Raw genomic sequence first — 15,144 nt, forward strand, 5'->3', positions numbered from 1 at the left:
TCACGGTCTCGTATTATTTCTTGTTAGTATAAAATGACTTGCTGTGTCAGTGCAAAGTACGCGTATGTAATTTATATGTGTTATGGGACTGGGACTTGAAGTTTTCTTAGATTTGCCACCTAATGAACTGCAACTAAAGACACTCCTGCAGCCACTTTAGCATTTTACGCCGGTGGTTTCCACTTCCCCACCGCAGAGACTGTCAGTGTAACAGATCCTACTCAGTGCCATCAGCAAAGGTCATTGATTACTTATTACTAGTTTAACCTTTACGTTGCCATTTCTTACCCTCTGTTTTTTAAAAAAACTGTGAAATGTTTGTGTGTTTCCAGGGACCTCCAGGAGACATTGGCCCAGCAGGGATCCAGGGACCAAAAGGACCGCGAGGTTTGATGGTAAGATGAAGATTAATGGCAGTTTGGCAACTCGGCGCACTATTTCAGCCGGTGCCAGTTCACTCAGCGCTCACAAACTGCACACTTGGCATGAAAAATAAAGCACTGCTTCATCAGATGCTCCATCATATGTGTCCTCGGTCGCTAACACGCCTCTGCTTTCCAGGGTATGGAGGGAGCTCTGGGCCCCGTTGGCATCATTGGCCCCAGCGGTCATCCTGTATGTACCTCATATCTCATCCTATCTGCCAAGCTTTATGTGACTTCTCTGTGCTTTTTTGGCAGTGATGGAGTGATCCTCTGTCTTCTTTTTCTCCATCAGGGACCCCAGGGTGACAAAGGAAGTCGGGGGGAGACGGTGCGTGGCGCTGTTTTGATGAATCCTTTTCTGTCTGTACTGTGAGCACAGAATAGGATACTTAGTATGGAGACAGCACAGCACTCAGCCTCCTTTTGCCCCCAGCACTTTTCATTTCCTATTGTGTTCCGCTGTTTGTTGTTACACTCACAGTGACACTTAGCTGCTGTGGAAATCCTGTCAGTGTGATAAATGTTGGCTGCTTGCTCATCTCAAGCTTTTTAAGAGGTTTGTTGAGTGCTCGTACACAGGCATAATTCACAACCTCACTCTTGAAAAACGCCAACATTCATGTATGGGGCTTTGCCGTGTGAAAATAGGATTTGCTGTGTGGAAATAAGATTTCTGAGTGTAGGCTTGCAAAGGAGCAGGAGGGAAATTCAATAGAAATACACAATATGGTAGATAAAGACCATGTGTTGGATTGGCAGCACAAAGATGCCATTATGCTGTCCGTGATCACGTGGAAGTATCTGCTCTGCTTTCATTTTTATAATTGTGGGATTGTCTACTTATTAATATTAAGTTCCATTTTCTCTCATCTCCAACAGGGGTTGCAAGGACCAAGAGTGAGTAATTATTCACCTCTGTAGCTTCATCATTATTCTCTGCACAGTGTGAGAACAAATGAAGGAACTATATCATCTTTTATCAAGGCCAAGTTATAAATAATTTGAAACCTAATGTGGGGATGGTTGTTTTTTTTTTTCCAGGGATTTCCTGGCCCTCGTGGACCACCTGGACCACCGGTGAGTTTTTGTATATTTTACAGATATTTAAAAAAGACATTTTTATTTTTACTAATTCAGTCGAGACTTGCGTAAAAAAAAAAATCACATTTTCCAGCAACGTGCAGGTGAATTACAGTCGTTGATTCTCAGATGAGGACAGTATGTCAGTCCCAGATATATATATAGTCACCTCCACAATCACATTTTAAAGGCTTGTTAAGAACCCGAGACTCATGAATCGAGGCGTGAATGGTTGTGATCAAGGTGTTAGTGATGGTGAAACTTTCTGGTGACAGATCCTTCCTGCCAACAGCCATCACCTTAAAAAACAAATCCGACTGACTGAATGATTATTATTGTTGTATATAATATATGTTATATTGAATTTTTTTTTTTAAAAAGTGAGCTTTTACAAGATTGAATTTCCCTTCTGGGATAAATAAAGTATTTTTCATTTCATTTTCATTTTATTTTCATTTCATTTCATCTCAAGACTGCATTGTAAGTACCTGATAAGTGGCTACTCCAGTTTAACACAGGCGGCTTCCTTCAATCTTCTCTCAAAATATGTCTTCTCTTTCCAGAATGTGGTCATTTCTGTTCTCAAAAGAGTGTCCGTTATACTTTATATGCAGGTAGACTGCTGAGTCTGGTCCTGAAGAGGGGGTTTGCAGTCTAATAGTAAACTCAGAGCAAACAGACGAAGTTTTGACTCAACTACCTATTAAAAAAAAAATCAAAATGTACAAATGCAATTTCATAATTATAATAATGCGGTTCGAAAGTGAGGATTAGGTTACACTAATGGCAGTTTTTTCTGTTGTTTCTCGGTGAATTTACAGACAGATGAATGTGTTTTTGTGAAGAAAATTGGTTGCAGCTTGTACTTCAGATGAAAATCGAAAAATATACACACATGTGCATCCACAGGCCGGTTTAACTGTGAGCACATTGTGTTATTTTGAGGATAATCTAACTAGTTAGACCTGCTTTTTTTCCCCCCTCTTCCACTGTAATTGAAAACAAATAGCTTTCAGCTTGAGGCTCTTCTTTTCTGCATTTGACATGCTTTATTTCCTGTGCATTCATGCCTCATTTCCTGAGCAATCATGGCTACGTCTGCGAGTATCTGCATATTGGGTGGGAATTGATCACCGCTGACAGTGTAGATTAGGATTTACACAACTGCTCCATTGTGTGGGTAAAAACACAGAATAGGGAAAAGAACATTTATGTTAATACAGGTTCTTTTCCTGTTTATTTCTAGGGTCTTCCCAGTTCTGCCCTTTTACTTGTAAGTATGTTTCTCCAGATTTTTTAAACTGGGTGTTTTGGAATGAAGTGTGAACAAAAATGGTTACCTTACTGATTTGTTGTCTTTTTCTGGCAGAGAAATGAAGCTCTTGGTGCTGCTTTTCAAGTCATTATCGATTCCCATGCTGTACTGAGGCAAGAGGTCAGTCCTAATCCTATTCTTGATATACATTTCTGGATAAGCTTGAAGAACTTGCACCTCACTGACAATAATTAGGTCATTGCAGTAGCAGAAAACGCTAAAGTTTTGACCAAAAGTTCAGAAAATGTAACAGAAATTAGACTTCTAAAACTTATGCCAATAATTGTGTTCAAACCAGAACTACCAGAGCATGGACCTGCCCATGCTGGACCAGGGCACAGAGATCTTTAAAACCCTGCAGCATCTCAGCACTCTGATCCAGAGTCTTAAGAACCCGTTGGGTACCCGCGACAATCCTGCCCGGATCTGCCGAGACCTTTACAACTGCGAGCAGAGGATGTACGATGGTGAGGAGGCATTTCAAACAGCTCATTTCTGTGCACATATGGACCGCGTTTCGGTTGATCACATCGGTTGTCTTCTTTGACAGGCACTTACTGGATTGATCCAAACCTCGGCTGCGCTGCCGACACCATCGAGGTGACGTGCAACTTCACCGGCGGAGGACAGACCTGCCTGAAACCGGTTACAGTCTCCAAGGTTAGGCTCTGCATTTGTACCCATTCACCTCATCTTGACAAAAAGAGCCAGCAGAATGTAAATACATGCATACTGTGCAGACAGTGGATGAATATCACATCCACAATTGTTTATGTCTCTGTGGAAACTCTTCCCATCATGTTGTCTTAATAAGGATTCCTCAAGAAGCGAAAAAGCTCGGAGATTAAGATGAGCCATGTGTGTGCATTATGTCAGTCAAGCGATAAATAAAGGAGCACAGCTGTTCATTTTCTGGCTCCATATGATAAACTCTGGCGCTTATTTGGATGGATCAGTCTAGCAGTGAATCTCAAGGCGTCCCATTTGGTCTTCAGACTTGGCCAAGTCGCCATCAAACGTGCGCTCAGTTGGCAACTAAAGCTTCGATTGCCCTTCATCCCTTCATTCCTTTGTTTTGGAGTTATATTTCAACAAAGCAGCACATTGTGCACAATGACACAAGTATGGACCGACCCGTTTCCTGCAGAAACCGCAAATGAAATGATTGTAATAGTTGGTCATGCTTAAGGCACAATCTGTGATCCAGATGCATATTATTTAAATTCATTGCAGAACTCGAACCTGTTATCAACTTCCAAATTGATTGGGTTCATGTTCGTCTGCTACATAGACTAACTCTTAAATTACTATTGATCAGGAATGTTTGTGAAAAGAACTGTCATTAAAACGGACCTAAATTATTAAAAAAAATTCGACTGAGCCAATTTTTTTTCAGTTGTGCTGAATATGTTATTCTGGATGAACATCAAAATTTATGGTCAAAAGAATCAAACCTTATGTATGATCAGAATGCGGATGAAGCCTAATGAGGCCCTCTATAGGCTGGTAAACACAACATTAGGCATTCACGCCGTTTTGTCATCGTCTTGACACAGCTTGACACAAATCCACTTGCTTCACAGCTGGAAATAGGAGTGGGCCGCATCCAGATGAACTTCATCCACCTCTTGAGCACGGAGGCTGTGCAGCACGTCGTCATCCACTGCCTCAACACGTCCGTGTGGGCAGCAGGACCCTCCCTGCAACCTTCACCCAGAGCAGTGAGCTTCAAGGCCTGGAGCGGGGAGAAGATTCAGGCAGGAGACCTCCTGGAGCCGCTCATACCCAGAGACGACTGCTGGGTATGCACTCTTGCTGCTTTCTGGCAGAAAAATCAATGCGATGCTCAATCTTTTCAAAAATGTCCACAGTGTCTACAACCTCAAAAGGAAGAGTTCAGCATGTTGGAAAATTTACTTGAACTTGATCAATGTTACACTTGTGTCGTTTTGTACGTGTGAAGCTGGAGCCAGCAGGCAGTTAGTTTAATATGAAGATTAGAAACTGAGCTTTACTCTGTCCAAAGTTTAAAGAGACGTCACTGAGTATAACCATTAAATAATGCAGACTGTATTAACTGAATGTGCACACAGCAAGAAATGTAAAAACAGTGACAGGGAGTTACGGTGCTGGAAAGATGTCTTGGAGCATCCGTGCAGCTCAGTGAACGACTCCCCGCAAAAACACAAGTTGGTGTTTTTACAGTCGTGCATCCTGATTAAACAAACAATATACAATGCATTGATTAGTGCATGCTACAGAGGGGCAGCTAGACCAGATTTGTAGAGAACCAGTCCGTCTTTATGCTCAGCAAGGCAAAGCGCCTGCATTGCGAATGAAACATATTTTCTCACTTACATCTAAGTACCTCATGGAGCACTGAAAGGGTCACGGTGAGAATATTTGTTCAATCTTGTTCCCCTGCAGGATGCTTTACATTCCCTCTGATCCATATGAACAGTTGGCATGCTGGTCCAGCCCGCTTATAAAACACAGCCTGCTCAGGGAAAACGCTGCAGATTCGACAGAAAGGAGAGACGTGTGAGATTTTACGCGATGCATTTATTGCGCATTATTCATCTTAAAATCGCCGACAGTGTCCAGCTGCTGTTTGCGAGCACAGCTGCAGCTGCTCTGACTGCACGGTGAAGCTGAGGCTATAGATACGTCTGCCAGATGTGTTTATGGAGCAGCCAGCTCGACTATCACTGCACTCACACAGCCAGCAGTAGTCAGTGTTCACACTATGAACGTGTAATTGTAACTACACAGCTGAGGATGCATCGACTCTCTCTGTAGGTATAACTGTATGAGCTGTGAGGTGATACGGTGTCATGCAGCCTATAGACCGCTGCTGGCTGTGACTAACACACAGCCAGTAGTCACACCCTCAGCTGTGGTTGCTCAGATACTAGTCTGTACCACTGCAATAAAAACAGAGAACCAGAGCAGCTGGTTCAGCAGCTCTCTCGCTGTACGGCTGCAGCCTTGAGATGACATAGCTGTCACTGCAGCCGAGGCCGTGGCCATTGTTGCTACTTGTGACACATTCGCTTCTGAAGGTTCTAACTCTGACTACAGGCGGCGGCGCTGACAGTTTTTGCTGGCTGAGCGTTGTGTTGAAGCTACTGTATTCCTGAACTCCTGAATAAACAAACACATCTGTCACAGAAACGCTGCAGGTACAAATAGCAACAGCCGGACACATCCACAGTAAGCACAGACTGAACCACGGCAGCAGCCAGAGTCTGAAATATAACCATACATCCAGCTTCACCGCCGCGGCCAGGCCGAGAGGCTGCAGCTGTGCTCGCAGCCGGCAGCTGGATGGTGTCGGAAAATGGCATTTTAAAATGAATAATGAGGGGTAAATGCAAATATCACATCCTTTCTGTAGGATCTGCGGAGTTTATTATAACTGGACTGGACAAACACAGCAACTGTTTATGTGGATCAGAAGGAATGTAAAGCATAATATGAAAACGTACAGCAAAAGTAGTCGTCAAAAAAATCCTGGGTGATCTTGAAGTGGCTCTGTCGTATCTATGGTAGCTCTAATATTTTCAACCCTATGTAGTGCATCCCAGCATCAAAAAACCAAACAGCACGAGCTTTCCCATAAACATCGGCCGTGTTACTTTGGATAACGCACAGGCCTCATCATCAGAGGTCTCTGGGTTTCTTTAGTAGAAATTAGCTCCAATGAAAGCTGCTCCCACTGATGTCTGTGGATCATCCAGAATAACTGGTGCATTATTCAGATCAGCCAAGCTGCTATTTAATTTCCCGTTCTCAGTTGATTCTATTTGGTGAAGGCAGAACTATGTAGCTGAAAGACGACGCCACGGTGACATAATGCAATCCTACCTTCCAGATCAAAGATGGACGCTGGCACCAGACGCACTTCATCTTCCAGAGCCAGGACCCAAACTTACTCCCCGTCGTGGACGTGTACAACCTGCCGACTGCGGAGCCCGGCTCGCGCTATCACCTGGAGGTCGGACCTGTGTGCTTCCTGTAACGGCCCTGTGGAAGGGCCTGAACACTCCCTCAAAGGGGGGACTGCGTGGAAGATTTTTGGATTTTTTTTGGGAGGAGAGACTGACGCTCCTGTGGTTTTTCTGGAACAACAAACCTCTCCCTCCCTACTTTCTTTTCACAAAATATGCTCGGACTGCAGAAACAGGAGGGGCGCCAGATAAAGACGGACCATTGGGATTGCAGAGATAAGACTTCTGGCATTAATCAGCCTATGGAAAACAATCATCATAAGCTCCTTTTTTTTTGTTTTTTGGTGTTTTTTTTTAGAGACTTGCTCGAGAGCTGGATGCCCCTTTTGGAAGGAAGTAATATGAGCGACTCTTTCATCTCTTGGACCATGTTGTATCATATTTTCTTCACGGTCTGATGGCAAAGAAAAAAAAAAAGTTTTTTAAGAGATCTGTACAGAAATATGGAACAGTTACATCTGCAAATTCAACAACACCTATTTTAAATTTTTTTTAAGTATTATTTATACATGTATATGTACTGTATATTGTAATATAAAGTGCAATAGTCATTGTTTCACAGTCTTTAGGGATACACGGTTTCAACTTCAAATCACTCATTCAGGTATACAGTGTGCCTCAGACACACACGTACTGTCTCCAGGCGAGTCTTTTTTTTTTTTTGAGCCTCTACGAACTGTCTAGTGCTGAGAGACGCCATGTTTATATCTTCACACGAACAACTGCTGTGTGGTGCTTTTCATTGTTAAGATTTCGACAGTATGAACTGAGAAAAGTGTCAAGATGCTACCTCGTACTGCACCTCTCATCTCACGGCGAACACACCTTCACCCGATAAAATCCAGAGGTGACACCCGGTGCTGCAACAGTTGACACTCGAACCATAAACTCTCTCGTCTGTGCTTCAAAAGGGAAGACTGTAAAATACGCATGCAGGCCACGATTTCTTAAATTATATTTTCAAGGTATTATTTTAACACTTTCAATATTCTTTGTACGAGTCCGACACTATAAGTTAAGTTTGTTTTTTTTTTTGTCAAAAATGTAAATGTATAATTATGCAACCTTTTATTATCGGTGGATTCTATTTAAAGATTATTTAAAATTCTGATTAGTTCAAAAACCAGGCGTCCAAGTCGTGTTTTCAGTTCATGTTTTTGGTGATTTGGAGCTTTAAAGATTACGGCGAAAATATGCAGCAAGGATGGTTGGTCCCACCAATCTGTAAACTCAGAGGATTTCTTACACTACACAACACTAAACTACCACGGTACACAAGCTCACAGTGTTTGGTCTGTACAGGCATTTTATACAGCGTGAATGAAGTCTTGATGACTCAGCAGGTAATTCAATAAAAGTCTTGAAACCTCTGTTGATAAGCAGCTTTCAGTTTTCTTTTTTTGAAGGAAAAAAAAAACATAAAGTGACGAAATAAAGTTAATTTTAGCTTCCTTCTGTTCATTTCACACCTGGAAATGTTAAGTCCTGCTACAGCGGTGTTGTCGGGGAGTCGTTCAAACCGACTGCAGCCTTGTGCGACACAAAAACACAAGCAGACTTGAAGTTTGAAAGTACTATATTAGCAGATTTCCGTATGTTGATTTATCTCGGGCACATAGCGTGGCGACCCCCATCGATGGGCAGGTTGACTCCGGTGATGAAGCTGGCGGCGTCAGATGCCAGGAAGGCGATGCTGTGGGCCACTTCGTCCACCTCGCCTGGCCGTCCCAGAGCGTGGGTCTGCTTACACTTGGCAAGAAACTGGTGGCAAAAAAAAAGACAGAACAAGGATTAGAAATGAATAAATTAAAGATGATCCTTTGGGTATGTTTAGATTTATTTGCTAGTTGTCTGAAGAAATAAAAACAAGACGTTTGGGATGATTTCGCTTTTACAGATCATGATCCCATATTGCGTCTCTTTTCAGAAAATTAGTGGAAATTTCACGTCTTTAGAATGTGTTTTTTTTTTTTTTTTAGCTCGAAATGGGTAATTTCACCATGACTGCATGACTCCTGGTTTTATCCATGTTCTAAATAGGCTGTTTTAGCGCCTGTAGCTTTAAATACAGCTGAGCTGCTGTTGTCCACGCCAACATTCAGGAAGAAGACTCTCTCTGCATGAGTGTGTGAGACCAGAGGGCTGTAATACGAAGCAAGTTTGACATAGCCGGGCTTTCTTTGTGTAAAAATTAAAGCCGCAATCAGGGCTAATGAGTATGAAGGTGGTTATCATCTTTGTCAGCTCAGACTTTCTGCTTCACTCTGAGCGCGTTCACATAAAAATGGTGTTTAACGCCACGTCACATGACTCTTCTTCTGAACCAAATGAATCGATCGTGTGCAGCTGCTTCAGTCAACATGTTGTTTTCATGGAGAGCACTGAGGAACATAAAGATTTACGACGGTAAAAAGCAGCGCTACTGCAAATGGTGCAAGACAGAAATGCTGGTAGAAAACTGTTAAACATGTTGATATAGAATATTTTACCGGTGCAGCCGATTATTTCCAACTGCCAGCTTAAGTTAAACTTAATATATTTAAATATGATCTTGTATTGAAGTGAATTTAGGTCTGACACAGTCCCAGAATGCAGGATATCTCTTTAGTTTTTTTGGCCAAATCAAAGTGAAATTAAAGTTATTGATTGAATATTCTCTGTAATAAATACCAGCAGAATAATCCATTTTCTCATCAGTGTTCTATCAGCTGCAGCACCAGCAGAGCAAATGGACTTATTTATGTGATTTCTGCATCGCCAACTAAACTCTGAACATAACCTGATCAGGTTAGCACCACAGCATCAGTTACCATGGAGATCTAGCAGTAAACAGAGAGCCACCTTCATAACACTGAAAACTCTGACTTGAAGCTCAACAAACCTCGCTAACCCACTCATCTCGCTTCATAGTACAGCCCTGAGTACTTTCCATCGCTTCTAGCCATCTCTCTGAGAGATCACAGCTGAATTCAGAGCTCAGCTATTCATTTAGAAATCAAGTGTATGACGAGTGTGTTAGATAATGAAAAACAGCACTTTATTGGTGCAGTTTGGGAGTAGCTCTGAAGTGACAGTCTGTTAACATGTCGTCTTAAAGTGGTGCTTTCAGTCAGTTTCACACTCGCCTTGTTGCCTGACAACAAAATGAGTAAAACAAGGAAATAAAAACAGATTTATTGCAAAGTCAGTTGTATGAAAAGGCAGCATATGTGTGTGCACAGAGAGCAGGAGAGAAGCCAACAGACATAAACACTGTCTGACCAGAGCTAATAGTAATGATAGCCACATTTTAATTTTGTTGTACTTTGTGTATGATGACAATAAAAAGCATTCTATTCTATTCTATTAGCAGCACAACACACGAACAATAAGGATTGTTGTGGTTGCATTGCCATCAAGTGATCCACTAGATGTTCAGTTCCTCAGATGCTGGGAGTGCACAAAAACTTTTTTGTTCACTCTTGCAGCCAACAGCAGAACATTTGGTGTGTTTTGCTCGTGGTTAAGGCATTTTAGAGTTAGCAGAAGCAGCCTTAGAAAGAAGGGATCATACAAAGTCTGAGTAGACGGCTATTGATTTATAAGTTGGCAAACAGCTCAGGAAAGTTATGATGGGCTTGTAAGTTGGGATGCTATCTAGTTGTGGGGATGGCAGTAGAAAATGTCTCTGTATATTAAGGTTTTTACCAACAACCACAATAAAAAGAGATGTCCACTATATGAGACTTTTAAAATGAATGACCAAGATGCCACAGCTTTCCTGCACATAAAGTGTCAACATACATTATCCTGATGTGTTACCTGAGCGTACTGCTCCTCATCCAGCCCTGCTCTCTTGTGGACGTCTGTGATGATCACACCAGGACTGGAGGGATAAAACCAGTAATATGAAACAGTACAAAAGAAACCCTCCGCCTCAACGCCATCAGTCACCATCACATCAAATGGCACATAAACTACATAAAGAATGAGGAGGAATGTGAACGTGAACTCGTGCAGCTATAAAATGTTTATTTCACGTACCAGACAGAGTTCACTCGGACTTGCTTTGACGCCAGCTCTGAAATAAAAAGCAGGTGGGTGATATTTTGTGCTAAAGTGCTCTTTTGAACTTTGACAGGATAAAATGGCTCAACTCACCAAGTGCTATACAACGTGTGAACTGGTCAATGGCTGACTTGGACATGCAATAAGCCAAAACACCAGGGAACTGCAGAGAGAGAAATCACACCTCTTAATATACAGTATCTAAAAAAACACACTACACGTGGACTGTGCTGCTGAAATATAGAGTCCAGATGCATAACACTCACCGATCTCTGTCCATTGACGCTGGATACGTTGACGATGGAGCCTTTGGTCTCGATCAGATGTGGCACACACTGTTGAGTCAGGTGATACACAGATCTGCAACATGAAACACAGGTTCACATAAAAATGACAAAAAATACACTTGTGAAGATAAAGTTATGACTTTATCAACTGTCTTCTGAAGGCTGTAAAAGACGGTTCCATCCTAACAACTGCGATGGGATCCACCAGTGCGATAACAGCAGCATCACACCAACGACCACGCATTCATCCTGCGACATTTAGATCAGCTGGCTGCTGAGCGGTGCCGCTGGACTAATGTTCCTGTGGATTTACGGCGGCGTGGGCTGATGTCCTCTGCAGAGAAATCTGTGGGTGAGCACAGCAGGCTTTCTTTTTTTTTTTTCTTTCTTTCTTTCCCCCCCTTGTACAGTTTTGTTTAAATGTTTGCCTTTGTTTACTGCACAAACTGATTTAATGCAGTGATAAATGCAGTGGCCAGTCCCACAGTAGATTATGGGTACTATAAAAATTCATATTCTGCTTCGAAAGGACGCCGTGTCCCTAAAAACAATCAATGACTTTCAATTACATCTACTGTATCCATACAGTGTAATAATGGTTATATTGACATTTAGCAAAGCAAGCATGCACATACTGTGGACATAAAGCAGCAAACAATATTTCCTTATTGCTTAAATAACCAAATAAAACATCTATCCTTTTATGCCACGATTTATCTCTCTGTATTGAACATTTAAGCTGTTTACAAGAATTCAAATAACATTCAAAATGTCATTTTTCTGACCCCGCTGACATTTTTCAGATTCGCCTCTCTTTGGCTCCGTTCTACAGAAAATGATCGCAGCATCCAGGAGGCAGTTTCTGGGATGAAAATTACACTTGACATCCGACTAATGCATCTCTGTGACCTGGAAGCGCTCCAACGGGCAGACCAAGATAAATACCTGCTGAGAACGGTATTAGTGGCCCGCAAAAAAAAAGAAAAAAGAAAAAGACATTTGACCAGGTAGTGGCTCAGAAAGGATGTGCCTTCAGTAAGTGAATAGATTGGCTTAGTTTATGAAGAGAGAGAAAAACATTTACACTAAAACGTCAACCAAGCTCATCTATATGTCGACACAGTCAGGCCGGACTTTGTATAATAACAGTAGCACAGTTAGATTACGGGTCAATATCTCAATTTTTGGTCCATCCATCCATTATCTATACACCATTTAATCCTCACTAGGGTCCTGACTCAGGGCGAAGGCAGGGGACACCCTGGACAGGTCACCAGTCTATCACAGGGCTACACTTAGAGACAGACAACCAAGCACACTCACATTCACCTATGGGCAATTTAGAATCACCAATGAACCTCAGCATGTTTTTGGACTGTAGCACACTCGACAACGAGGAAACAAGTATTTACCGCAGGTTAATGAAACACCAACACATGATGCATCTGCAGAGTATTTTCAGCTAAAAATAAGTTATCGGTGAGCCAGATGAGCGTCACAGATCCTGAGCTGAAATAGTGGCATTAAAAATATATGAATGGCAGAAAAGGTTAATTGAAAATGAGATAAGAAGTTAGCATTTAACTGGGGTGACATATATGCAAGAGACAAATGAAAAGGGTATATTAAATCCTTTTTACTTCCTTTCTTTTCTCTCTTGCATAAAATGCCAACTTTTGATGTCAGTACACTTTAATCTCTTTTTTTGCATTCCACAAGGCTTTAAGTTGTTGTATTTGGTTTCATTTTGATGTGGTATTTAGTTTGCTGTGGTGATTATCAGGAAAGCTGGTTGAGTCGTTGAAGTGGAGCTGGAGTCTCCCAGGAGGACTCTGAGGAAACTACTCAAGGTTATGGACAACAGCGCTCATCCCCTACAAACCACACTGGTGTCACATCAGAGCACCTTTAACCACAGACTGAGACCACAGACGTGCAGCCTTTTCTACCATCTAACTGTACAACTCCTCCCCTTTCTGCAGGAAAAGCAGCTGAAACATTGGATTCTTTAAACTGAACAAAAATGTCAAAATCATTCGCACTATTACGGTCTTATTAGCATCTGACATATCAGTCTGAGTAATATATCATAGTTATCTCTGATTGCTTTTCTATTAAAGGTGACATTTATCCTCATTTTACTGCAATGTTTTCTGAGCAATATCTGGCACAAGAATTTGCTTTGGGATAATGAAGTTCTATCTTCTCTTTAAAAAATGTAAAAGGCGTCCTCAAACAAAAGGTGCACAAAGTGGGATTTTCTTCATAATTCTGTTTAACTTTGAAGAAAGGGCTGATTCTTCTACTCATTCCTAAGAACAGATATGTATGCACGATGCCGTATTTCTCCTGGCCCTCTTCGTCCATCCAAACATGTTTATAGCCAGCTAACTCCCAAGATGCACTGCTGTATGAGCAGCAGCAGGTGTGTGACCTCCTACCTGACGTTGATGTTCATGACTCTGTCGTACTGAGCCAGGTCCGTTGTCTCGATGCTGCCCATCGCCAGGATCCCAGCGCTGTTGACCAGAACATCCAGCCGGCCGAAGTGAGCGATGGTTTGCTCCACTGTCTTCTTCACCGTCTCCTCGTCGGTCAGGTCTCCAGGAACAAGCAACGGCTGCACAGTGATGCATGAAGCAATGACTTCAAACGTAATTCAGTACAGGTGGCATTAAGTTAGTCATGCTAAACTAAACAACTAGAGAAAAAAAATCCCCTTTTTAAAAGCTGTAATGTCTGAATGATATATATATATATTTTTTAAAAAAGGCCACTACTTATGTTATAAGATAAAATAAGCCTCTATTAACTTAACAGCGAGGAAATGTTTTGTGTTATATCAATAAAGGGGAGAAGTACAAAAATGTTGGGACATTAGTAGAGAAATAAAATAGAAAAAAAAAATCATGTACTGTTGATATTGTACAGATTCTTTCATGTGTAGAAACTCATGTTTTGCACAGATTCCTCCAAATGTGCAAAATGATTACATTTCACAGCGTTATTCTATATGTAGAAAAACATAGAATATTGCACAGATTTTATTGTTTTCGCACAGATTTTTGAAGATGTAAAAATACATTTATAATGCATTGTACAGTCTTTAAAACGTATAAAATATTCATAATACACTGGTGTTATTGCAGTGATGTTGCACACTTTTTATATATATCTATACATATATATATATCTAGATATATATGCTGCATATGACACAATAAGTCTTTTTTGATCCCACAGTGAGGAAATGTGTAGGGTTAAGTTGCCCCACTTCAACAATAGGACTCATCTGCCACACCAAACTCCATTCAAAAAAGCACAAATTTAAAGTGTCTCACCTTAACATCATTACATAATCAAACTCACACGAAAAACAACTACATTTAAGTACATTTTGCCACAGTGTCAACATATCGGCACACCTTTTAAACTCTTAGTCAAACTGTACTGGTGTGTACCTGTGCAGCTCCACACTCGGTGCACTGCTTGGCGATCTTCTGCAGGTTTTCCACGTCGCGGCCGTTCAGCGCCAGCAGAGCTCCGAGTTTGGCGAACAGGACGCTCGTACCTGCACCGATGCCCGAGCTGGCACCCGTTATCAGGGTCACTTTCCCCTTCAGGGAAGACACCTAAAATGCACAAACCAATGAAGAAATCCATCATATGTCAAAACGATACCTTAACAAGCATGGATTGACTATTTGGTTCACACTAGACTAGAAGTGACTACAAAATACACGCAAACATACTTTAAATGCATCGACTGAGGCCATGATTTCTGCCCCGTTTGCATATATGTACTTAGCATGAACTTCCTACAACCATGCTTTGTCCACTACTGATGACGTCAATCCCTGCTCTCATTTGTAGTCCATATGGATAGGACTACAACACGGCTCTGCTCCGGGACAACAGGAGACATTTCAAAATACGTGTCTTTGCATGAACTAAGTATCTTTAAATGATACAAAAAGGGT

The 15,144-nt window shown here is 41.7% G+C and overlaps 2 protein-coding genes across 2 annotated transcripts; one reads left to right on the forward strand and one right to left on the reverse strand.

The window, feature by feature from the left end:
* Positions 1–332: 332 nt before the first annotated feature.
* LOC103359849 (collagen alpha-1(XXVII) chain B-like) lies at positions 333–8,200 on the forward strand (the record flags this gene model as incomplete). Its single annotated transcript, XM_008285396.1, has 11 exons — positions 333–395; positions 562–615; positions 718–753; positions 1,305–1,322; positions 1,467–1,502; positions 2,752–2,778; positions 2,875–2,940; positions 3,119–3,287; positions 3,371–3,480; positions 4,404–4,622; positions 6,695–8,200. Coding segments are annotated over 11 exons (945 nt in total), but the record flags the coding sequence as incomplete, so codon positions are not given.
* A 188-nt stretch (positions 8,201–8,388) lies between these two features.
* LOC103359842 (carbonyl reductase [NADPH] 2) lies at positions 8,389–15,004 on the reverse strand. The gene is made up of 8 exons (XM_008285388.1): positions 14,917–15,004; positions 14,626–14,796; positions 13,606–13,784; positions 11,144–11,237; positions 10,971–11,040; positions 10,854–10,890; positions 10,632–10,695; positions 8,389–8,591 (listed from the first exon to the last, which is right to left on the reverse strand). The coding sequence occupies exons 1-8, from the start codon at positions 14,938–14,940 to the stop codon at positions 8,433–8,435; spliced, it is 798 nt and encodes a 265-aa protein (XP_008283610.1). The 5' UTR covers positions 14,941–15,004; the 3' UTR covers positions 8,389–8,432.
* Between the last annotated feature and the right edge of the window lie 140 nt (positions 15,005–15,144).

The sequence above is a fragment of the Stegastes partitus genome, unplaced genomic scaffold, assembly GCF_000690725.1.
Source record: "Stegastes partitus isolate 25-593 unplaced genomic scaffold, Stegastes_partitus-1.0.2 Scaffold400, whole genome shotgun sequence".
Classification (NCBI taxonomy): domain Eukaryota; kingdom Metazoa; phylum Chordata; class Actinopteri; family Pomacentridae; genus Stegastes; species Stegastes partitus.

Coding starts and splice junctions, on each gene's coding strand:
- LOC103359842 (XM_008285388.1), bottom strand. CDS start 14,940: ATGGCCTCAGTCGATGCATTTAAA. Junction 11,041..11,143: donor GCGTCAATGGACAGAGATCG/GTGAGTGTTATG, acceptor CTCTCTCTGCAG/TTCCCTGGTGTTTTGGCTTA. Junction 8,592..10,631: donor ATGAGGAGCAGTACGCTCAG/GTAACACATCAG, acceptor TTTTGCCACCAG/TTTCTTGCCAAGTGTAAGCA.